The sequence below is a fragment of the Tachypleus tridentatus genome, chromosome 8, assembly GCF_004210375.1.
Source record: "Tachypleus tridentatus isolate NWPU-2018 chromosome 8, ASM421037v1, whole genome shotgun sequence".
NCBI classification, from domain to species: Eukaryota; Metazoa; Arthropoda; class Merostomata; order Xiphosura; family Limulidae; genus Tachypleus; species Tachypleus tridentatus.
In genome coordinates, this window is record NC_134832.1 from 157310354 (window position 1) to 157336449 (window position 26096).

At 28.8% G+C, this 26096-nt stretch overlaps 1 protein-coding gene across 1 annotated transcript in view; it reads right to left on the minus strand.

Annotated features, from left to right (window-relative positions):
- LOC143224339 (degenerin-like protein unc-105) overlaps window positions 1-26096 on the minus strand; it is a 54152-nt gene that overhangs the window by 22692 nt on the left and 5364 nt on the right. Inside the window, exons 2-5 of the mRNA XM_076452729.1 lie at window positions 19919-20141; window positions 15405-15459; window positions 5359-5435; window positions 1190-1332 (exon numbers count right to left, since the gene is read on the minus strand). Coding sequence (XP_076308844.1) covers window positions 1190-1332; window positions 5359-5435; window positions 15405-15459; window positions 19919-20127 — 484 coding nt within the window. The 5' untranslated portion in view covers window positions 20128-20141. The remainder of the gene's footprint in view (window positions 1-1189; window positions 1333-5358; window positions 5436-15404; window positions 15460-19918; window positions 20142-26096) is intronic.

The window sequence follows — 26096 nt, forward strand, 5'->3', positions numbered from 1 at the left end:
GAATGAGCAGACAGGAATTTTGAAAGCAGGTACAGGTATAATATTTTACCGCGCTTGCTGCCCAATATCTACCAAGGTGGCTTTAAATGGTTCTTGAATATTTCTATATGTCACTTGGAGACTTCCATGTTTCTTATGTTTGACTGCTAAGCTCCTATTGCTAATTTTAGTCACTTTATCACTTCAAAACATTTTTCGCATCCCCATCGTTAAAGTGATGCGAAAAGTGTCCAAAATTTTTCAACTAAAAAACAAAAACAAACTGTGTAGTTGGTTGTTTTTCAAATAAAATGCTTGTGATGGGCCTGTTAAAAATATAAAATAACCCTTGTAACGTTTTCTTTTGTTCTGAACTAATTATTACACGAGTTATATTTTCATCATCAAGTATGGGATTTTATAACACCAAAATTCGAGTTTCGATAATCGTAGTGGACAGAGTACAGACAGCCCATTTGATCAAATTACCACATTGTTAATTCTGTTTATTTTCTACCCCTGTAAAACCGCGAGAAAGGCACTAATTTCTTATCTGTCTGTTTTGTGCAGAATATAATCAAAACTGTTCGCATTACAGATGAATGGAAGGTTATTAACAATAATTACATGAAGTATTTTGTAAATTTAACGTGGTAAAATTACAGGAAAGGCACGAATTTCTCTATTTTAGTCTTTGTAGTCTGTTGCAATGTGTCAGTGTTATCTAGACTGACAGAAAAGCAAAAAAATCCAACTTGAAATCCCTGACTTTAATTTTTGACTCTTGTAAAATCTCAACATTTGTATACTTTAATCTGTGAGAGTTGTAAACTTAAAATCACTAATTAAGTACCAGTTATCAGTTATATAATGTAAGATGGTGCAGGTCAGTTCTATGTGGCAGTTAACTAGTTTTGAACCTATGCGATAACACAAAATATTATTTAAAACTTTTAAAATAAAAGTCTTACTATATCTCTCATATAATACAAAATAAATAACATGTAATTTTTATAGTCAGGATAGTTATTTGTATAAAGTACTTTCAGCTATAATTTCAGTAGTTTTTGTACACTACCCAGAAAACAATTAAAACATAGATAACATATTTAATTATAGTGCAGTATAGAAAAATAATGTTTTATCGAATTAACAACAATCGATATAGTTTTTTAATTTTTCTGTTGATATAACTCTTAGAGACGTATACTGTTTGTTTTTGTAGTCACTGCATGATGCTCTGTTTCATAATACGTCACAAATAGTTTTCTGACTTTTGACCCAGACCATGCTGCGTTGAAAGTGTAGCAATTTCCATAAACAGGATCAAAATATTCTGCAACATTTTCCAACCTGCCATAAGAAAATATCAAAATCTAAGAGCATGTAATTAAAACCATAGCTGAATGATAGAAAATACACATTACAACATAGTTTGTTAACCATTCATTGGTCATTGTTTTCAACAAAACGTTTAACTGATGTACTTCATCACATGAAACATTTTCGTTAAAATCTGTTCATTTTGCAAGATTATTTTTGTGACATCATATATTAAACGTTAAATGTAAGCTACATTTTAATACATCGATTTAGATATTTTTTTTTACCAGATGTCGCATGCACTTCTTTTATTAAAGTTTGCAATCTGGATGTTTCGTGTGGTATGTGGAAAGCACGGCTGAAAAGAGACATCATTGAAGTATTTAGTGTATAAATGAGTTTTAGTATACCAGGTTATTACTTCAATGCCTCTTAATGGCTTAAACAGTAAGAGTTTTTGGCGTCTATCTGTCTGTGATTTGAGGTAGTATTTAGCGCTTTTGTTGTTGATTAATCAGCAGAGGAATTTCTGGAGTTTGTAAGCAAGTTAGGACTAAGAGTGAATCAAGCCTGTGGCAAACGTTATTGAAGAGTAAATAAACTTTCTATTTACATAAACTGGAATTGGTAATATTTTCAACAAATAATTATAAAACCTAACCAAATACAAACATTTTACAAGACATTTTGTCAGAAATGGGATTAGTTTGCTTAATATAAAACATAACTTTGACGATATTTCAACTTCAAAGTAAAGGCAACATGGGAAGGAAGTGAGATACGTTTCTAGAATATTGAAACAAGATATTGTTAAGAATAATAGGGGACAGAAAACTGAAACAAAACCAGAAATGTATAAAAAATAAAGGAAAACTAAGAGGTAAGAGACGCGGGTTTAGAGAAAAGTGTAAAAGGCATAACTTACAATAACTTTTAAAACCAAATTATAGGAACAAATTCTATATAAATATTAGTTTCGGCGTATCACATTTACTGTTTAGTTGAAATACAAACGAATATTGAATTGAAGAGGAAATGTGATATATAGAAAATAGTATCTATATATATTTAGATACTATATAGAATTTGGTATTGTTATATTAGGGTGATTTTAAACTTTATTGTAAGTTAACTTACATATTATTATAAAGAGATGTAATATTTAAAGAACAATAAAAACCAAATCTGATTGAAAATGAGATCCATAAGGTAACTGGAGACTTACAGAGGGAATACGGATAACAATGTTTCGAAGAAGATCATGGAGGAAAGAAGAAACTTCAGCTACACTTATAGGGCAGTTGAGAAGACTTGCTTAATTATCTTACATGAATAGTTCACGTGACTTGATAATAGATTCATTGGCACATGATCAATTTATAGATTAAGCCCGAAAAAATAGGTGGTAATTTTTTAAAAACTGTTAGGTTGTTCATTATGGCCAAACAAATAAAGATACATGTTACAGGATTGTGATATGAAGTAGTAATTTAACTATAGTCTAGAAGAACTAAAAATATTAATTAGACAAATAATCCCGTTAAACACATAGTGCCTGGACTGCGGATAAATCCACACAGATAAATACTACTGCTAAAGGATGTCTGAAAAGGAAACTGATAAAGGAGACTAAGAGAGAATCTTTGGGTCTAAAAACACCCCATTATCTTGAAATGAGTTAAGAAACACATTATGTGAAAGAATCAAGTCTAAGAATGAGTACTAACAAGTGCAAGTCGACTGGCCAAGTAGAAACATGCTGGCGTTTACTGTATAAAATACAATGAGGCAAGTGGTTGTGTTACCATTTGGATTACTTGATATATATTTGATCTGTACAAGTGGTTGTGTTACCATTTGGATTACTTGATATATATTTGATCTGTACAAGTGGTTGTGTTACTATTTGGATTACTTGATATATATTTGATCTGTACATGGTTGTGTTACTATTTGGATTACTTGATATATATTTGATCTGTACAAGTGGTTGTGTTACTATTTGGATTACTTGATATATATTTGATCTGTACATGGTTGTGTTACTATTTGGATTACTTGATATATATTTGATCTGTACAAGTGGTTGTGTTACCATTTGGATTACTTGATATATATTTGATCTGTACAAGTGGTTGTGTTACTATTTGGATTACTTGATATATATTTGATCTGTACAAGTGGTTGTGTTACTATTTGGATTACTTGATATATATTTGATCTGTACAAGTGGTTGTGTTACCATTTGGATTACTTGATATATATTTGATCTGTACAAGTGGTTGTGTTACCATTTGGATTACTTGATATATATTTGATCTGTACAAGTGGTTGTGTTACCATTTGGATTACTTGATATATATTTGATCTGTACAAGTGGTTGTGTTACCATTTGGATTACTTGATATATATTTGATCTGTACAAGTGGTTGTGTTACCATTTGGATTACTTGATATATATTTGATCTGTACAAGTGGTTGTGTTACTATTTGGATTACTTGATATATATTTGATCTGTACAAGTGGTTGTGTTACTATTTGGATTACTTGATATATATTTGATCTGTACAAGTGGTTGTGTTACCATTTGGATTACTTGATATATATTTGATCTGTACAAGTGGTTGTGTTACCATTTGGATTACTTGATATATATTTGATCTGTACAAGTGGTTGTGTTACCATTTGGATTACTTGATATATATTTGATCTGTACAAGTGGTTGTGTTACCATTTGGATTACTTGATATATATTTGATCTGTACAAGTGGTTGTGTTACCATTTGGATTACTTGATATATATTTGATCTGTACAAGTGGTTGTGTTACCATTTGGATTACTTGATATATATTTGATCTGTACAAGTGGTTGTGTTACCATTTGGATTACTTGCCATATTTCAATTCGTAATGGAATACATTTGATCTGTACTGTCCTGAAATATCGTACTTATCTACTTTGATAACATAATCACATAGACAGGATCTTTGATAATACTTTTGATAGGCTAAGGAAATTTCTCAAATGTTTGAAGGAAGGTAATATTAGGCTGAATTCTAAAATAGTAAACTGTTCTTACAATACGCAAGTTTCATGGAGAATATAGTCACAGAAAGCATTTGTAAACAGACCTATCCAAGACTGAACTTGTTTAATATTGGCCAACTCCAAAGTACTTGCATAGGGTAAGAGGTTTTGTAGATCGTTCTCTTACTGCTGTTGTTACATAAAATCATTTTCTGACTTAAAAACAAACAAGGCTTGTTTGTTGTCAACAGGCATTTAACAAACTGAGCGTAAGCAAGAATTAACTCAGCTACTAGTAAAATGAAAATTCTTTATGAGTCTGAAAGCAAGAAAGGAGCGAAGTTTAAAGAAAAACAGGTTATGGAAAGAGTCACGTTTGGTTTACAAAATCTAGAAGAACATGTGGTTCAAATAATCATCTACCTTAAGTATGTTTGAACGTGAGAGAATAATGAGTTTGGTAAGAAGAATATAACAGAAGAAAATCAAAGTCGATATTGGTTCCAGAGAATCACTAGAGCCTTAATTGGACTAACTCGACAAGGGAAGACAGCAACTAGCAATAAAGGTACAAGAGGTCATTCAATCTGTGGTATGTCTGCAGACTTGGAACATTAGCAATCAGGTTTTTGAACAGACAGATCACTGATAGCTCTTTGTGCAGCTTTTGGCTTAATTTCGGACAGACCATCTTCTGCAAAATGTTAAAAAATAAAACCATCGAGAAGAATTGGTGAATGGACGCTTTTAGGTAATGTTTAATGTTGTTTTTTTTGTATTAGGAGCTATTGCGTCTATTTGTCTGTGATTTATCAACAGTGGGTAAGTTAAAATGTTTGTAATCGATTAGCCGAGGATTTGTGGAAGTAAGTTTATAAGTTAGATATACACATGAATGTAGCCCTTAATAAATGTTATTAAGCTGGATATGTCATTATATTTACCAATTAATATGAAACTTCCTGCCAAATAAATAAACACATTATCATCATATTTTATGATTATTAGATAATTAAAAATTACATACTCAGCATAAGGATTAGCGTTTGGTATCATAGTATCTAGTTGAAATCCACCTTTCCGCATGATACTCATGTTGAGATTCTATTAAAGAAATGAAGTTTTGTACAATAAATATAATTAAATTTATGAATGTTCTAACTCATAACTTTTTACAATGTTACAGTCAAAAATAAAATTATTAATTCGTAATAGAAAAGTATTAATCTACAATATAGAAAGTACTTCTACTGAAGATATACATTTGGTCAGTTTATCCTGTTTTAATTTACTTTTTACGTTTGAGAAATTGTTTATTCGTAAACACGTTTCACACTGTTGGAGCTATCAGGACCTTATAAATAAATAAATATATATATATGTAGACCTATTTTTAACAGTCTTAGCACATGTACTCAGGTATCTTAAGTTGGTGTTATAATGGAATTCTTTTCAGGCAGGAACTATTTTGAAGTAGATATAGTTAGAAGTAATTTGGGTAATCCTGGAGTTTTACCATAACAGTACAAATTGCACTTTACAGCCCAAAGGATGTCACTTCACTCTTTTTAGCTGCTTCATTGAAGAGGGGGTGATGTCACCAAAGTGATTATTCATAGTTCCTATAGTTGTCTTCAGATAACGCGTCGTCAGCGGACGCATTGCTACGCTGCCACAACAAGCAGCTAAATTTAATGATTAGATGACAGTACCTCAAGGTAGAGAATGTATTTCTAAAGCTGTCATGACTGATAAAATAAATATATGTCTCATCAAGAATATAATTAATCACTATTTAGATAGTTAAGAATTTGAATTACATTTATAATTAAATCATCGCAAAAATATGACGCTTAACACTAATTCATTAGGTACTTAAATTGTTAACAAAAAGGAAGCTTAATGGTAGTTTATTAGTGACTTAAATCTCCTGTCGTATCTTAATTTAAACTTGCTGTTAATTATTAACCAGTGTTTAAAGATTTTCAGTAATATAATAAATTGCCAAAAATATTATTCAATATAACGTGTTTGAAAGAGATTACAACTCACGTAGAAAATCACACACCTCTTCAATATTTAGTCCAAGAAACAAGTAACTGAAGTTTTGTTAACAGTTTAATACTTGCAACAAGAAACATCAGTTAATAAAATAATTTTAGAATAATAAACTCTAATTGATATTCATCAAAGATTTCTTTATCTTAGAAATTATACAAAACATTTGAAAACTAAATCAGCCGCGGACTTTACTTACAATTTAAAACTGACCTTCAACATACATATTCAAACTTGTAAAGTGTCAAACATTAAGGAATATTTTAACGTTTATTCATCTATCAGATACATATATACAGGGAACATGCCAAAAACAACAAGTATCATTTATATAAAATGAACAAATAACTTAGAAATTATATTTCAGTATCTGATGGTAAAATATAGTACATATCTTTTATTTCACGTTTTATTAATCCAGTATATTTGCAATTCAAATAAGCTGTTACTACGTTTCGATCAAGAACTCGCATATTTGACGTTTAAGTTAACACACAAAAAGTTAGATAAATAGTGTTAACTTCTCAAAGGTGTAATCATTTAAGCAGGTAAAGAAACCTTGGTATCGTCCATTTTATACGTTTTTCTGACATTTATGGTGTGGAATACGTAGCTTCTTTCAGTGTTTTACGTATTTTACATATTATTTGTAATATGTAGCTTCTTTCAGTGTTTCACTCCAAAGCTAAGATATTAATAAAAACAACACACACATATACAATCTGGAAACAGAAGTTTAACAATTACAAAGATCAGTCACAAACAGTATGGACAAGGTGTCATGTGGCCACACATATAGTGTAGGGCTGCAAGAAATTTCAACATTACCTTTGCTCGTTAGTCACATTGAAAATAACATTATATATTTTAAAACTTTATTCACATTTAGACTCAGTTAAATAACATTACATATTTTAAAACTTTATTCACATTTAGACTCAGTTAAATAACATTACATATTTTAAAACTTTATTCACATTTAGACTCAGTTAAATAACATTACATATTTTAAAACTTTATTCACATTTAGACTCAGTTAAATAACATTACATATTTTAAAACTTTATTCACATTTAGACTCAGTTAAATAACATTACATATTTTAAAACTTTATTCACATTTAGACTCAGTTAAATAACATTACATATTTTAAAACTTTATTCACATTTAGACTCAGTTAAATAACATTACATATTTTAAAACTTTATTCACATTTAGACTCAGTTAAATAACATTACATATTTTAAAACTTTATTCACATTTAGACTCAGTTAAATAACATTACATATTTTAAAACTTTATTCACATTTAAACTCAGTTAAATAACATTACATATTTTAAAACTTTATTCACATTTAGACTCAGTTAAATAACATTACATATTTTAAAACTTTATTCACATTTAAACTCAGTTGTCTTTCAAATGCACAGTGATGTTCCTCTGTGCATTTATCGTAATTTAATGTAATTTATCTATAAAGTAAAATGATTAAAAATCTGTGATTACATGTAAAGCTCATGTTTGTCATAATGCTCGAGAAACTATTATTGATATTTAAAGTTATTGGCCATCTTGGTTAAGAAAATATACAGATTGAGAAAAACCATGAAATTAGAAATGTCAAGTCTATTTTACAGTAAGTGGCTAAAAACCCCAAAGCTCAAGTGACTAATGTTTGTTTTTTAACAATTCAGTGTTATATAAACAAAATATGAGCTATTATATAAATTTAATAAGAAACTATAAATAATGTTCACTTTAAAAAACCTTTAAATATATTCAATTATACTGCAGCAAAAATACACAATATATTTAATAATTAACTCCACACATGTACATTATAATACACATATTTAATAATGAAAGTTCACATGTACATTATAATAAGAAATATATTTAATAATGAACTCTACACATGTACATTATAATACACAAATTTAATAATGAAATTTCACATGTACATTATAATACACAATATATTTAACAATGAAATTTCACACGTACATTATAATACACAATATATTTAATAATGAACTCTACACACGTACATTATAATACACAATATATTTAATAATAAACTAAACGTATGTACATTATAATACACAATATGTTTAGTAATAAACTCCACACATGCACATTATAATACACAATGTATTTAATAATAAACTACACGTGTATATTACAATACACAATATATTTAATAAACTGTACATATCTACATTATAATGCAAAATACATTTAATAATAAACTCTACCCGTGTACATTATTAAAAAACAATATATTTAATGATAAACTCTACACGTGTATATTACAATACACAATATATTTAATAAACTGTACATATCTACATTATAATGCAAAATACATTTAATAATAAACTCTACCCGTGTACATTATTAAAAAACAATATATTTAATGATAAACTCTACCCGTGTACATTATTAAAAAACAATATATTTAATGATAAACTCTACACGTGTATATTACAATACACAATATATTTAATAAACTGTACATATCTACATTATAATGCAAAATACATTTAATAATAAACTCTACCCGTGTACATTATTAAAAAACAATATATTTAATGATAAACTCTACACGTGTATATTATACTTTAATTACTGAAATTTAATATTCCTTACATAGTCTTTAAATGATTAATGATATGTCAAGATATGTTATTATATACTGTACCGGAAAACTATCTGTGTTTGAGACCAGTTAAAGTAAAATGAAAGTAATGTTTAGACTGCGAAGTTTGTATTTACGGAAAACATTTACTAAAATAAAAGTTAATTATAACACATTGTCGCTACCTGTGGGTTACAACATGTTTAAAATAGATGGTTAACTGTAAATATGTAGTTTAGGGACACATATCAGTTAAATACAATTTTTGTATTCGATTAAACTGTGAATTTCTAAAATGCAATTACCAGTAACGAATAAAGCCATACGAAATAATAACTGCTTCTCTTCCGTATTTAAGAATTAGCGCAAAATTATAGCATAATTCACCCAGAATACAGCAAATGATCAGATTGTATTACGTGGCTCAGACCAAGTTTCAAAATGACAGATCGATTCTACTTAAATGTGGGAGATTTCATCATTATTTTAATTATCTTATGTTTTGCAACATTGTTGCTATATATTAGACGAAGATTTCAACTCACTGACAATGGCGAATTTTGATTCATCTAACAGAAGCGATTAGTTTATTGTCATAAATAGTAAGAAATAAGTTGTCAGATAGTATCCTTTAAACAAATAGTTAATAATACTTAAAACAACAAATCTTACCATTTTCTATATATTGTTCACTTTAAATGATAACATAGAAATAAATGTCATTAAACTCTCCAGCTACTATTCTTGTTCATTGAAAACCACTAAACCATTCTTGTTCATTGAAAACGATTAAAAAGATATAAAATTCCATGTTCTGTTTGAATTCGCTAACAATCCAGTCAAAATTTGACACTTTCTGTTCCTAGGTGGTCGTTATAGGAAATATAACATTCTTGAAACAGTGAATGTATGTATTCAAGCAAAACGATACAGAAAATGTGGAATGACAAAGGTTGCTTCTAAGTCGACAAAGTGTGTTTCACATTACACAGCAGAACTGGGTAGCTTAATCATATTTGTATCAACTATATTTACATTTTATGAAATGTATAAAATCACCAAAGTTCTGTGATTTTCTCACACAAAACTAATAGATAGCTATAATATCTTTACTATATTTAAGTAAAATCTTAGACACACCATGATACTATATAAGAATATTTATTAGTTTATAAATAAATGTCAGGTTAAGTATTTTATGGTTAAAATACAAATCACCAATAAATGTTTTAAACAAATTTCTAGTTGACATAAAAAACTCACATAACCTGATGTAAAAGTGTTACTGTATGTTAATAAATCACATATTTAACAAACGTACTGAAATATTTGTAAACAAAACGTCATGATATATTTATGTTATTTAAGAAAACTCCTTAGTTTATAAAATATTAACATACAGTCAATGTAATAATATCTGTAGTATAAACTTGTTCAAGTAGGTTATCATAAATTAATTAAAGTTTCTATTAGAAACTACGCAAAATATTTGAAAACTAAATTGCTTGTCGTACTGATCTTCAAATACTACTACCCTAAAGTTTAAAACAGCTTTGATATCTTCAATATACAGAAGCAAAGACTCGTAAAGTAACACATAAATATAGGCTTATTTTCTATAATTACAAACTGTGTGTTCACTATACGTTAGCTCTGACAACGATCTTGTATCAACATAAATTTATATATTCTTATCCTTCATATAATATTACATAAAGCTAACTATATATTGACAGTACTTTATACTTCAATAAACAAAAATATTTTCAACTTCTAGGTCACTAAGTTTTTGATATATATTCACATATTTGTCATCTAAATATAACACAATAAGTCATATACATAGTTTAAGTTCTTAAAGTTGTAGTCAGTATCCTTAATCTTACAATTTGGACAATATATAAGATCAAAGATATTATACTCAACAATTACACAATATTTACCAAAGACCCTTCCACTAACTCTATTGTCACGGACCCCATAACGCTTATGTTATTTGACATACAATACAATCTCGAATGGAAGAAAAACATGATACGACATTAAGGTTAATGACAAAAGAAACATAACATAATATTAAGTACGAGATACGACATTAAGGTTAATGACAAGAGAAACATAACATAATGTTAAGTACGAGATACGACATTAAGGTTAATGACAAGAGAAACATAACATAATGTTAAGTACGAGATACGACATTAAGGTTAATTAATGACAAATGAAACATAACATAATGTTAAGTACATTCGTTGCCAAAAGATTTATTTAATGCTGTCTTTATACTTTAGAAAGTTCAATGTTTAAAAGATAATTTATTAAACTAAAGCTAACTTCATGATTTTAACTCTATTCGTTTGATAAGTATGTACAACTTCAAAACAATAGATGTTATTTGTGTACAATGGGTTGTTCGATATGAACTCTTGTTTCAGTATACGTTTATATAACAAATAAAAAACACGTACAGTTGTTTTAACTATATATACAATCGTTAAGGCTATTCTTGAACACTAATAGAACTTTGTGCTCACCGAATTAAATGTAATGAGGATCTACTAAATACAGGGTGGCCCGTAAGTCCCTACCCATCCATATGTTATATTCAATTACGCATGTATTATAATTTTTTCTTTTTTTCAGAGAAATATGGCCGATTTAAGACCATTTGCACTTGAAAACGTCTCACAGAACATAACGTCGCATAATATTATGCAGTGAGAATGAAGGACAGTACACAGATACACTGGATACATAAGATATATGTATAAAAGTTTGATTATTTATTGAATAAAGACGTTAACTATTTAATGTATCCTTAATTATTAATACATAACAATTTTGTCTGCAGAATAAAATACTAAAAACGAACAATAGTTGTGAGAAAAGAGAAATATTAGTCTATTATTTTATTACCATAAATCTTTAAAAGATTTGGCCAAATACATCTATAACTGAAGAACAATTGAACTATTTAATTAAACAGTTTATCATAGAACACTCATTTACATTGGGATAAAACACATGCTAAACTAAAATCAAGAAGAAGAGTATCCACCAAATTAATTTTATATTATTAACTGAAAATAACATGAATCTGTTGAAAGTGTTCATACACTAACACTTTTAACTCCATAATTAATAAAATTAATTGTTTTACTATAACACGTAAAAAAAGTGTATTTGAGAAAAGAGAAAATATCTGATTACTGTAAAAATAGTTAAAAATGGAAATTAACAATGTTGGCTTATTGATACTATAAGATAACAATGTTGGCTTATTGATACTATAAGGTAACAATGTTAGTTTATTGATACTATAAGATAACAATGTTTGTTTATTGATACTATAAGATTAACAATGTTGGCTTATTGATACTATAAGATTAACAATGTTGGCTTATTGATACTATAAGATTAACAATATTGGCTTATTGATACTATAAAATTAACAACATTGGCTTATTGATACTATAAGATTAGCATTGTTGGCTTATTGATACTATAAGATAACAATGATGGTTTATTGATACTATAAGATTAACAATGTTGGCTTATTGATACTATAAGGTAACAATGTTAGTTTATTGATACTATAAGATAATAATGTTGGTTTATTGATACTATAAGATTAACAATGTTGGCTTATTTATACTATAAGATTACAATGTTGGCTTATTAATACTATAAGATAACAATGTTGGCTTATTGATACTATAAGAAGATTATTTCATTGATTACCCTGCACAACAACTTTTTAAAAAGTTTTGCTTCCTGAAAAGTTTTTGCTGATTGTGACAGGTACCTGGTGGGTATGCGCAAATATAGTTTTGGTTTTGCTTCCTCACGTAGGAACTCTGAGAAATAGACAGTTAACTGTTTATCGGCAATAAGGTATTTAATGTCGTTTATGTTTCTAATACGCCATTAAGTTCAATATGATTAAAAGTGTTTTGCTCCTGATTTTCGTTTCTATTCAATATCCGGTGCATCATGTTGCAGTGTCCAATAGTAGTCAATAAGCATTGACGGATTCCAGTTGCCCTGATATCGTTTTTCCATTGTAGCAAAACTGAAGATTTCGATGAAACGGTACGTGATGAACAAATTTGGATGTGATTTTCATGATCAGCAGCCAACAATCTACAAAAAACACTCAATAGTATTCAAGAAGCAAAAACTTTATATGCAAAAACGGCTCGTTTGGGTTGAGAAAATATTTTACATAGAAAAGCGAACAACGTTTCGACCTTCTTCGGTCATCGTCAGGTTCACGGTGTAAAATATTTTCTCAACCCAAACGAGCCGTTTTTGCATATAAATTTCTCAACAAGTGGGTTTCTCGACATCACTGATTAAGCAAAAACTTTGTTGTGTAGTGTGATCTAAGAAGTTCACTCTAAAAATGTTATGTCATCGATTCGTCAAGAAAATTATCTTACCAATATGTAAAGAGTATTATATTACCAATATGTAAAGAATAATATCTTACCAATATGTAAAGAATATTATATTACCAAAATGTAAAGAATATTATATTACCAAATGTAAAGAATATTATCTTACCAATATGTAAAGGATATTATCTTACCAATATGTAAAGAGTATTATATTACCAATATGTAAAGAGATTATATTACCAATATGTAAAGAATATTATCTTACCAATATGTAAAGAATATTATCTTACCAATATGTAAAGAGTATTATATTACCAATATGTAAAGAATATTATCTTACCAATATGTAAAGAATATTGTCTTACCAATATGTAAAGAGTATTATCTTACCAATATGTAAAGAATATTATCTTACCAATATGTAAAGAATATTATCTTACCAATATGTAAAGAGTATTATATCACCAATATGTAAAGAATATTATCTTACCAATATGTAAAGAATATTATCTTACCAATATGTAAAGAGTATTATATCACCAATATGTAAAGAATATTATCTTACCAATATGTAAAGAATATTATCTTACCAATATGTAAAGAGTATTATATTATCAATATGTAAAGAGTATTATATTACCAATATGTAAAGAATATTATCTTACCAATATGTAAAGAATATTATATTACCAATATGTGAAGAATATTATATTACCAAAATATAAAGAATATTATATTACCAATATGTAAAGAATATTATCTTACCAATATGTAAAGAATATTATATTACCAATATGTGAAGAATATTATATTACCAAAATATAAAGAATATTATATTACCAAAATGTAAAGAATATTATCTTACCAATATGTAAAGGATATTATCTTACCAATATGTAAAGAGTATTATCTTACCAATATGTAAAGAGTATTATATTACCAATCAGGCCCGACATAGCCGAGCGTGTTAAGGCGTGCGACTCGTAATCCGAGGGTCACGGGTTCGCATCCCATTCTAGCTAATCATGCTCACCCGTTTAGCCGTGGGTGCGTTATAAGTGACGGTCAATCCCACTATACGTTGGTAAAAGAGTAGCCCAAGAGTTGGCGGTGGGTGGTGATGACTAGCTGCCTTCCCTCTAGTCTTACACTACAAAATTAGGGTCGGCTAAGGTTTCTCCTCCTGGTTGGGGGTTGTGCAGTAGGCTAACAATCTGCTCACTTTAAAAACCAGCCAGTTAATGAATCCGCCAGCGATTGCGGCCCTATGTTCCTTCATGGAATCGAGAGACATAAATAATAATAAATAACAATTATATCACCAATATGTAAAGAATATTATATTACCAATATGTAAAGAATATTATATTACTAATATGTAAAGAATATTATCTTATCTTACCAATATGTAAAGAATATTATATTACTAATATGTAAAGAATATTATTTTATCTTACCAATATGTAGAGTATTATATTACCAATATGTAAAGAATATTATCTCACCAATATGTAAAGAATATTATCTCACCAATATGTAAAGAATATTATGTTACCCATATGTAAAAAATATTATATTACCAATATGTAAAGAATATTATATTACTAATATGTAAAGAATGTTATCTTATCTTACCAATATGTAAAGAATATTATATTACTAATATGTAAAGAATATTATTTTATCTTACCAATATGTAGAGTATTATATTACCAATATGTAAAGAATATTATCTCACCAATATGTAAAGAATATTATGTTACCCATATGTAAAAAATATTATATTACCAATATGTGAAGATTATTATTTTATATGTAAAGAGAATACATTTAGAAGGTGATCTTAGCGATATTTTAACAAAATTGTCTTATTATTTGTTTTGAGAAGGTTGTCTCATCGTTATATTAAAGAAGGTTGTCTCATCGTTATATTAAATAAGGTTGTCTAATCGTTATATTAAAGAAGGTTGTCTTACCGTTACATCTTTGTATTGAAGAGTATCCCATATATCATTATCTGAACGTCGGAATCTATTATAAGGTAATAAAACAAAATAAATTAAATATTATACAATAATAACTGAATACTGTAGAATGAATAAAACCAAACGAATCATATATTTTAAGTTGTAGTCTCCCGGTTGGAGTTGGACAGCTGTAAGATTAAGCTTTTAACCCCAAAATTTGGATTTAGGCAACCGACAATAAACACAGCAGACAGATCAATATTGGCTTTGCTTTAACCCAATAAAACAAGTGTAAAATATTTTCAATATGTAAATGGGATATTTGCAATGTCCACAGGGATATAACATTAAAAATAGAGTTACAAATTTCTAAACAATTTTTGAAACATGAATGTTAAACATTCAAGTTACAAGATTTATTAAACAAATAAAACATAATTTTTCAATTAATTACCCAACTGTAACTCAATGTACTTAAATAGGATCAACAAAAGTGATCTATTGTAAGTGAAAACGAAAAATTTTAGAGTTTCACATAGAGTCATGAGAAAAAGTTAGGACACCCTATGAAAGTCTGTGTATTTTTCTTCAGTTTTAAATGTTTAGTTATATTTTTATAATCTCTCAGTATTGTTAAAATTGAGATTAAATATCTATATATCCAAAAATGTTATAAAAATACACATGCTTTTTCAGGGTGTCCTAACTTTTCACATGACTTTGTAGCCTATAAATTGGCTCCTCTTTCACAACAATTATAGCGACGAAACAGTACAAATAGCAAGGCTACGTGTAACTTCATTTACAGTACAAATAGCAAGGTTACGTGTAACTTCATTTACAGTACAAATAGCAAGGTTACGTGTAACTTCATTTACAGTACAAATAGCAAGGTTACGTGTAACTTCATTTACAGTACAAATAGCAAGGTTACGTGTAACTTCATTTAATTGTTTGCTGACTAAATGATTGATGGACAATACACAACTGTTAGAGGTGCAAATGGTTAAAATACGTAACCCTTCAGACACACTTTTGATCACCTTTCCGGGAAATTATTACACCTTCATATTGAGATTAAAACTGTTTTTTTGAGGAAGATTAAAATGTAAAAAATGATTTTTTCAACATTTTTATTATAATATAAATAGGTGTCATCAAATCACAGTAAGTACCAAAATAACGTATCTGTGTCTGTAAAATTGAAAAACTATGATTCAGAATATTAAAATTATCTTTGTATCTGAAAAGTTAAATATTACAAACAGTACGCTACTACACACAATTTTACTGAATTTTATAAAAAAGAAACAATCTAATTGACTCTGTTTCTGGGGTTTTATCACATGTGTTCCGTATATTGTTACAAAATTGTCATAAAATTATTAATAATATTTAAAATGTAGGGCTGTATAACAATATTTCAACATGCCGTTTTTAAATATATTGTCTATATAATGCTAGTGGAGTGTGCTTGTTAATAACAATATTTAAACATGTCTTTTTTAAATATATTGTTATTATCTAGATAATGCTAGTGGAGTGTGCTTGTTAATAACAATATTTAAACATCCCTTTTTAAAATATATTGCTATTGTCTAGATAATGCTGATGGAGTGTGCTTGTTAAAAACAATATTTAAACATGCTTTTATTTATATACGTATTGCTATTGTCTAGATGACGTTAGTGAAATGTGATTGTTAATAGCAATATTTAAACATGCCTTTTTCAAATATATTGCTATTGTCTAGATAATGTTAGTGAAATGTGATTGTTAATAGCAATATTTAAACATGCCTTTTTCAAATATATTGCTATTGTCTAGATAATGTTAGTGTAGTGTGCTTGTTAATTACAATATTTAAACAAACCTTTTTTTAAATATATTGCTATTGCCTAGGAAAGGCTAGTCGAGTGTGCTTGTTTATAACAATATTTAAGCATGCATTTTTTAAATATATTGCTATTGTCTAGATAATGCTAGTGAAGAGTGTTGTTAATAAGAATATTTAAACTTGCCTTTTTTGAATATAATCTTTTGTTAAGATAATACTTGTGGAATGTGCTCGTTAATAACAATATTTAAACATTACTTTTTAAAATATGTTGCTATTGTTTAGATCATTTTTGTAGTGTGTGCTTGTGTACAACAATATTTAAACATGAATTTTTTAATTATATTGCAAGTGCCAAGACAATGTTAGTGTATTGTGCTTGTTAATTACAATATTTAAACAAACGTTTGTTAAATATATTGCTATTGCCTAGCAAAGGATAGTGGAGTGTGCTTGTTTAAAACAATATTTTAACATGCCTTTTTTATATATATTGCTATTGTCTAGATAATGGCAGTAGTGTGTAATTATTAATTACCATATTTAGACATGCCTTTTTTAAATATATTGCTATTGTCTAGATAATGTTAGTTGAGTGTGCTTGTTAATAACAATATTTAAACATGCCTTTTTTAAATGTATTGCTATTGTCTAGATAATGCTAGTCGAGTGTGCTTGTTAATAACAATATTTAATCATTCCTTTTTAAATATATGGCTATTGTCTATATAATAATAGTGGAGGGTGCTTGTTAAAACAACATTTAAACATGTCTTTTTTAATATTATGTTATTGTGCAGATAATGCTAGTAAAGTGTGTTTGTTAATAACTATATTTTAACATTTCCTTTTAAAATATATTGCTGTTGTCTAGATAATTCTAGTGGAGTGTGCTTGTTAATAACAATATTTAAGCATGTCTGTTTTAAATATATTGTTATTGTCTAGAAAAGGCTAGTGGAAGATTTCTTGTTTATAACAATATTTAATCATGCTTTAGTTAAATATATTGCTACTGTCTAGATAATAGTATCGAAGTGTGCTTGTTTGCTTGTTAAAGGAATATTTAAACATGCCTTTTTGAAATATATTGTTATTGTCTTGGTTATGCTCTTGGAGTGTTTTTAATAATAATATTTAAACCTACCTTATCTTTTTTTAAAAATATATTGTCTAGATAATGCTAATGTGTAATGTAGTGTGTTTATTAAATAACAATATTTAAATATGCCTTTCTGAATATATTATCTGGGTGCTGGCAGTATGGTTAGGTAATTATTACGATATTTACCTTTTTCGTCCTAAATGTTATCTGGGTACTGCTAGAGTAGTAGGCTTATTAAATAACAGCATTTGAACTTGCCCTTTTTAAATGTAATATATGGACACTGCTAGTGTTGTGTGTTTCTTAATAACAGTAGTTAAACCTGTGTGATCTACGTTATGTTATCTGGGAGCTGCTAGTGTTGTGTGTTTGTTAAATAACAATAGTTATACTTGCCTAGTTTATTTCTTTATAACTGTTTTATCCATGTACTTCTAGTGTAGCTTGTTTGTTTTCACTTTAATTGCTTACTGCTATTTTTTATGTTTGTTGACACGTTAATTAACTTATTGCAGTTAATTTTTGTTATGTATACACGTTTATTTTTAGACGTGGTTAGATATTGAAATATCAGTGGTTGTTGGATTTTATAAGAAAACTAATGTGATACAAACTTTTTAAATGTCGTGACAGTTGGAATGATATTTATTAAAAAGAACATACCTCTTTATAACATTACTTAAAAGTATGTACTAATGAAGTTGTATATTTTCTATGTAATTTTGTAGATGATGAACTATACTAAGGATTTTGTATACAAAGATTCTTTTGACATTACATTAATTTATGTTTCGGTCTATTACGATTGGCAAAGGACATTGTTCTCTTATCAACAGTTTTAACCAGTTTTATTTAAGCACTATGAAATAAGAGAACACTGCCCTTATCGGCCTGTACTGTTTGTATTGCAGTTATCCTTATGATTGTAACAGTATGTTATTATTACCACAGAACTAAGTATAAAACTACAGTTTGATTAACAATATAAAACTATAGTTTGATTTTTATTACAACTAAATTAATACACATAACCACAGAAAAATACTGTTATCACCAGAGTGCCGCACAATGATACTTACTTATACAATAAAGAAGTACCGTACATATTTTTTGCAATATAGAAGTGCCGTACCTACTTCTACAATATAGAAGTGGTGTTATAATAATACCTATTTCTATAATATAGCAGTGCCGTACAATGACATCTACGTCTACAATATAGACGTTTCTTGCAATGTTCTACAATATAGAAGTGGCGTTACAATGATACCTTCTTCAGAAATGTAGAAGTGCCGCACAATAATACTTACTTCTGTAATGTAGAAGTGCTGTACAATGATATTTAATTTTAGAATGTAGAAGTGCTGTACAATGATACCTACTTCTACAATATAGAAGTGCTGTACAATGATACCTACTTCTACAATATAGAAGTGCCGTACATTGATGTCTACTTTTACAATATAAAAGTGTCGTGTATTGATACTTACTTCTACGATATAGCAATACTTTTATCTACATAATATAAAATGTCATCGTAGTTACTTCAACACTCTGTTGAAATAAGTGTTGGAAACATACCTCTCCATACTGCATATTGTGACGGCAGGAAAATGTACTTGAAGTGCATCGTCTATAGCAATGTCCAGGTTAGTTTGGTATTCGTGAAATAACTGCAGGAAGTTGACACTTTGATAGATGAAACCAATGAGGGATGCGATGAATACAAGTTTGTTCAGGAAATTCTCGTTCCATATTAGCTTTAGTATAGCAGATATTGTGAAGTACATCTTGAGGGAACCTGCTGGTTTAAAATATAAATAAACAAACCCTTCATTACAAAACAACTAACATGTCCTTGTTTTGTTAACAGATCCAATGTTTGTATTCACGAATTACATCGAATTAGAATACAATCTAAATTTGTTAAATTAAACACACATGCTCAAAATTAAACATGTTTTAAGGTTCTCAACCAAGAACAAAAGTAAGTAAATTATTGTATCAACGATTAACGAAAGTTTATCAGCTTAAGTAAAGTTGTATAACAAACTATGACTTCATGTAACTTCTGGACTTTAACATAACTAGGAAACATATTTGCCCTCTGAAGAAATGAATCACCACACTTGAAGTTATCTTTTTAACAAACTACGACTACATGTAAGTTATATTTCACCTCAACTGTACAATGTTGAGTGACAAACTACGACTACATGTAAGTTACAGTTAACCTCAATTGGAGATAGCTGTTTTAACACTCTATGGCTGTATGTAAATTACGGTATACCACACTTGAATATAACTATATAATTATGATAGTGGGTAAGTTGTGATAGACCACAATTGTACGTATCTTTGTGAAATAGTAAATTTTACATGGAATAATGACAGAGTATACTTAAATATATGTTTATAACATGGTAACTGTTACAATACAGTGAACTTGAATATGGTTATATGACACGGTATGTTTAATATGTTTACGATACAAGACACATCAATATGATCTTAAGACACAATAAATATGAATATGATTTTAAAATACAGTAAATTTGAACACTGATTTAGGGCTCAATAAAGTTGAAAATAGCTTTATCACAAGGTAAACATGAATAGGTGCTTAAGATAAATAAAAATTAAATATAAACTTACAACGTTGTAAACTTTAACATAGATTTTCGACACGGTAAATATGAATATAGATTTACGAAACATGAAACTTCATTACGAGCATAACATGCAGTAAACTGAAAAATAAATTAAAACGCGGTAAGCTTGAATGTTGTTTTCGGACAGAGTAAACTTGTGAAGTTATTCGCTGGCTATCCAACTGCAAAAGTTTACTCTGTCCGAAAACAACATTCAAGCTTACCGCGTTTTAATTTTTTTTCAGTTTACTGCATGTTATGCTCGTAATGAAGTTTCATATTTCGTAAATCTATATTCATTTTACTGTGTCAAAAACTTGTATTCATATTTAATGTTCATGCACCTTTTTATCAAGGTTTACTATCTTATATAACTACATTCAAGTGTATTGTGTTCTCAACCTATATTCAAGTATAGTTTATCTTTAACATATTTTTATCTTTACTGTTTCATAAAAATATATTCATACTACCGTGTTATAAACCTATGTTGAAATATACAGGCTATCCAACTTCCTGGACAATAGAACGTGTAAAGTAGATGTGAATGGGGCTTGCTCAGGGTCCTTTTCACGCGAGGCAGGAGTCCCGTTTGTTTGTTTCATGTTTTTTGAATTAAGCACAAAGCTACATAATGGGCTGTCTGTGCTCTACCCACCATGGGTAACGAAACCCGGGTTTTAGCGTTGTAAGTCCGCAGACATACCGTTGAGCCGCTGGGAGCGCAGGAGTCCCGCAGGGAGTGGTAGTTAGCCCTATCATATTCATTATGTATGAGTAATATGACACTGTTGGACTTAAATTTTGGTTTTGCATCACAATTTGCTGACGATGTAGCGGCCTGGAAAAGTACCCCCACTCCTTCAATAGCAGCAAGAAACCTCCAACCAGTTAGTCCTGAATAATTTAGAAGAATACTGCCAGAAATATAGAATAAAAATTAATATTCTGAAAAACCAAGTAATACTATTTACCAGATTATATAAACTGAAAAAAGATCCACCAAAGTTATACATGAACGAATCATTTTTACAGACTGCTATTTCTGCAAAATTTTTAGGATTAACTTATGATACCAAATCAACGTGGATACAACATACAAACAATATCCTGACTAGAATCTGGAAGAGAGAAAATTATACAAGACGTCTTTCAGGTAAAAATCAAGGTACATCACCTGATAATATAATAAAATCTACAAAACATACATTAGACCTATAATAGAATATGCATCTCCTGCCTGGATAAACATAACACAAAAACAATTACAGAAACTACAAACTATACAAAATTCAGTTTTAACTTCAGCCTATAAAGTACCACGTAGTAACGTAGCACTTCATCCACATTCATGTACAAGTATGTAAATAGTCCTAACTACCTCTCTCCTATAAATATATATTTAAGAAACGTAAATCAAGCTGGCCACCATGCACTAGACGTGATAAACATAGTCCTAACTACCTCTTTCCTATAAATATATATTTAAGAAACGTAAATCAAGCTGGCCACCATGCACTAGACGTGATGAACATAGTCCTATGTACCTCTCTCCCATAAATATATATTTAAGAAACATAAATCAAGCTGGCCACCATGCACTAGACGTGACGAACATAGTTCTAAGTACCTCTCTCCTATAAATATATATTTAAGAAACATAAATCAAGCTGGCCACCATGCACTAGACGTGATGAACATAGTCCTATGTACCTCTCTCCCATAAATATATATTTAAGAAACATAAATCAAGCTGGCCACCATGCACTAGACGTGATGAACATAGTCCTAAGTACCTCTCTCCTATAAATATATATTTAAGAAACATAAATCAAGCTGGCAACCATGCACTAGACGTGATGAACATAGCCCTAAGTACGTAATGTAGGTATATGATGTACTAAATTTGAATATAGGTTTAGGACCCAGTAGAAGTATAGATATAAAACAAAGTAAATTTCAAAATTGGTTTACAAGATGAAAAACTCAAATTTGGGCTTACTACATACTAAACATATCTATAGTTATATAACATACTAAACTTTAAACATGAGTAAAAGTTTTGATAGGATAAACTTGTATTTGCTCTTCCGACACAGTAAATTTAAATAGAGAGTTGAATTTATTATTAGGTTAATTCAGTTAATTATAACACTTTACCAAATTTCCTTAACAATATTGATTCATAAGTTATTATATTTAACAAAGAATGATTTTAACTGCTCTGAACTGCAGTATAATATATTATGAATAACTTGAAAATCATAATTTTGTTTTGTAGTTAATACAAAACTACACAATGAGGTACGTGTGCTGTGCCCATCATGTTGTAAGCCCAAAAGCATCCCGCTGTGCCAGTGGAGAAGACACGGACACTTAAACGAAATGAGTCAACTTATATGATTGACAGAAATAATATTATCATAAACGTATGTTTCGCCTTCTTGTTGTTAAGAAGAAACTAAACAATAAGTTGTAAATACTGAGGTTACCATGATCATTATTATACAATTTTAGCGTCATAAGCCACAGGACTTATTGTTGACGCAAAAAAACTTGAAGAAAAGGTTCTTATAGCAAACGCACATCTGGCTGTCTATTGCGTCCACCGAGGGGATTCGAATTCCTCATTTTAGTGTTGCAAATCCATAGGCTTGCCGCTATCCCAACGGGTGCAGACAGAAAAGAGAATAATGACTAAGGTTGTTGAAATAATGAAAATGTGAACATTTTAAATAAAACCAATAGAACGAGACATGAATGTTTTTCTTGTACTGTAATTGATTTGTAAAGTGTAAAAACGTTAAAAGTTTCTGACATTTTTCAAACTTTTCAAATGAATTAATGTGCAAGGAAAATATTGTCTCGTTTAATTAATTTTATTTAAAATTGTTTACACAATAAATGTCTGCTTTATATTATGTCACCAATGTTTAAAATAAAAACAAATCTTTTCATAGACCAACTGTTATAGGCTCTAAATTAAGAAATCAACAAATATTTTTCCATTTCTGTTGTCTGTACATTTTATTTTATACTTTCAATACGCAGACTAAAAGCAATATTAGGCCAGAATTTTGTTTCTAAGCAACATGACGTAAAAGCCATTTTTGGAATGAAGCTTTACTAAAACTGCCTTTTCTATATATTAAACGTTTAATATAAGTGGTTCTTACAAATAATTATTTTATAAACATGACACTAAATCATTTCATGAATTATCTTAGTTGTGATTGGCTGACAAACGATCTTACCAACATTTGACTATCTCATGTGCGCTTTTCTGCCTCTTCGTTGGTTAAACATGATTTCACAAAATTTATTTCGGTTAGCTATGAAATGCGAGTTTAGGGTACAGTAGAGGTGCAGGTGGTAATATTTTCCCCGCTATTTTAAACACCTTACGTTACTGTAAAAATTAAAAGACCCAGAACAGCTTATAACAAGTGAACAAATAAAAATTATCGCCCATTTTTACATTTAAAGACATATTATCTCAGATATTAACATTTGAATGCATAGATATTGAACTATTTCATCTGTTAGAACGGACTTCTAGACCTGGTCCATGGACTAAAAAAGAGGCACGTTTAAGGCCTTGAAGAAGGTCCATGATTTAGTCCGCCTTTCTCAACTTTTAACTAGAAATTAAGTAGGAAAACATTTTTACGTCTTCAGTGAAAGATTTAATATCAAGTTTTACCTTACCATTGTGAAGTTACCTATTCTCTGAAAATATTGCATGTTTTTTTATGTCAAATTACAACTACTGTATACTAAGTTAATGGAAAGTATTCCCGTTATTATACTTGATGATCTGATGAATAAAAATGGAGAACGTAAACGAGTGTCTCAACCTTGAAGTATCTCTTTGAGTTTATTAGTATTTTATATTGTAAAGAATATATTTCATAAGGGTAGAGACATACGTAATAACAATTAAAATTATCATTACATTGTAGTGTTCAAGTGTTAGACAAATTCAACTGATTTTTTTATGTTTTAACAAGAATAGATATTTCCAGGATGTGCCAAATATGTTGAAGAAGATGCTTGAAGAAAACCATATAGCTACTTAACCATCAACTGGAAATGTATGATTTACTTCTCAAGATAAAGTTATAGAGTTAAGACTAATATTTCACTAAATATATGCTTATTGTCATGACTGTGATAGAAATAAAAGGATTTTATCTGAAAGATGGCCAAATGTAATTAATATGAGATTTAGTCATTGAGTATATAGATGTGTTTTTGTTCAAATAACCATTTTTGAGTGAATATTTTTCAAAGACAGATCTATTCAGTGTGACTGGGTAACGCTATATTGGAAACATCCACTATTTTTGTGTGTTGAGTGTGGCAAGATTGTTGACGGAGAACTTTACAACCGTTATACAAAGAAGGAACAGAAACCAGAGATATTGAGAAGTCTGCCAAAAATTTATTGTTATAATATGAAATTATTTAGACGCCACATGGATAATAAGCTTTCAAATCGGATTATTTCTGTGTATTTCGTATGACCAATCATTATCGTGGTAGTAAAAAAAGTGTATGTAAATTGATGTATAAATAATTTTTAAATGTTGTAATTACAACCTCTTTACATTTATTCATTATAACACTTGCAGTTAAAACAGTATCAATATTTGCCTCTGACATTAACTCAAGCAACACACAAGCAGATGAAATAATAATATAATTTCGTGGTCAATTAATCAATTAGAGAAATTAATTTTACAGGTTTTGTTTCAAGTTGTATTTTAGGCAGTGTAGGCATAAATGGATTTATCATGTGTATTTATGAATGTACTTTAAATATTTTGAAAGAGCTTAGATTATACAGGCTCAACAGAAACTAAATTTACTGATACAGAAAGGAGGGTTTCTACCATTATTTATAGCACACATAGTTTTATTATACGGTGGTTTTGCAGGATGGACTAATCGTAAACCTGTTTGATTCTAAAAATATAGAACATATATTAGAATCACATTCGTTCTGGAAAAACTACTACACTCAATGTATGAACTCATAGTTTATGAAAGATTTAATACCATAAAGTATTAAACACCATAGATGACAATATGAATTATATTCTACG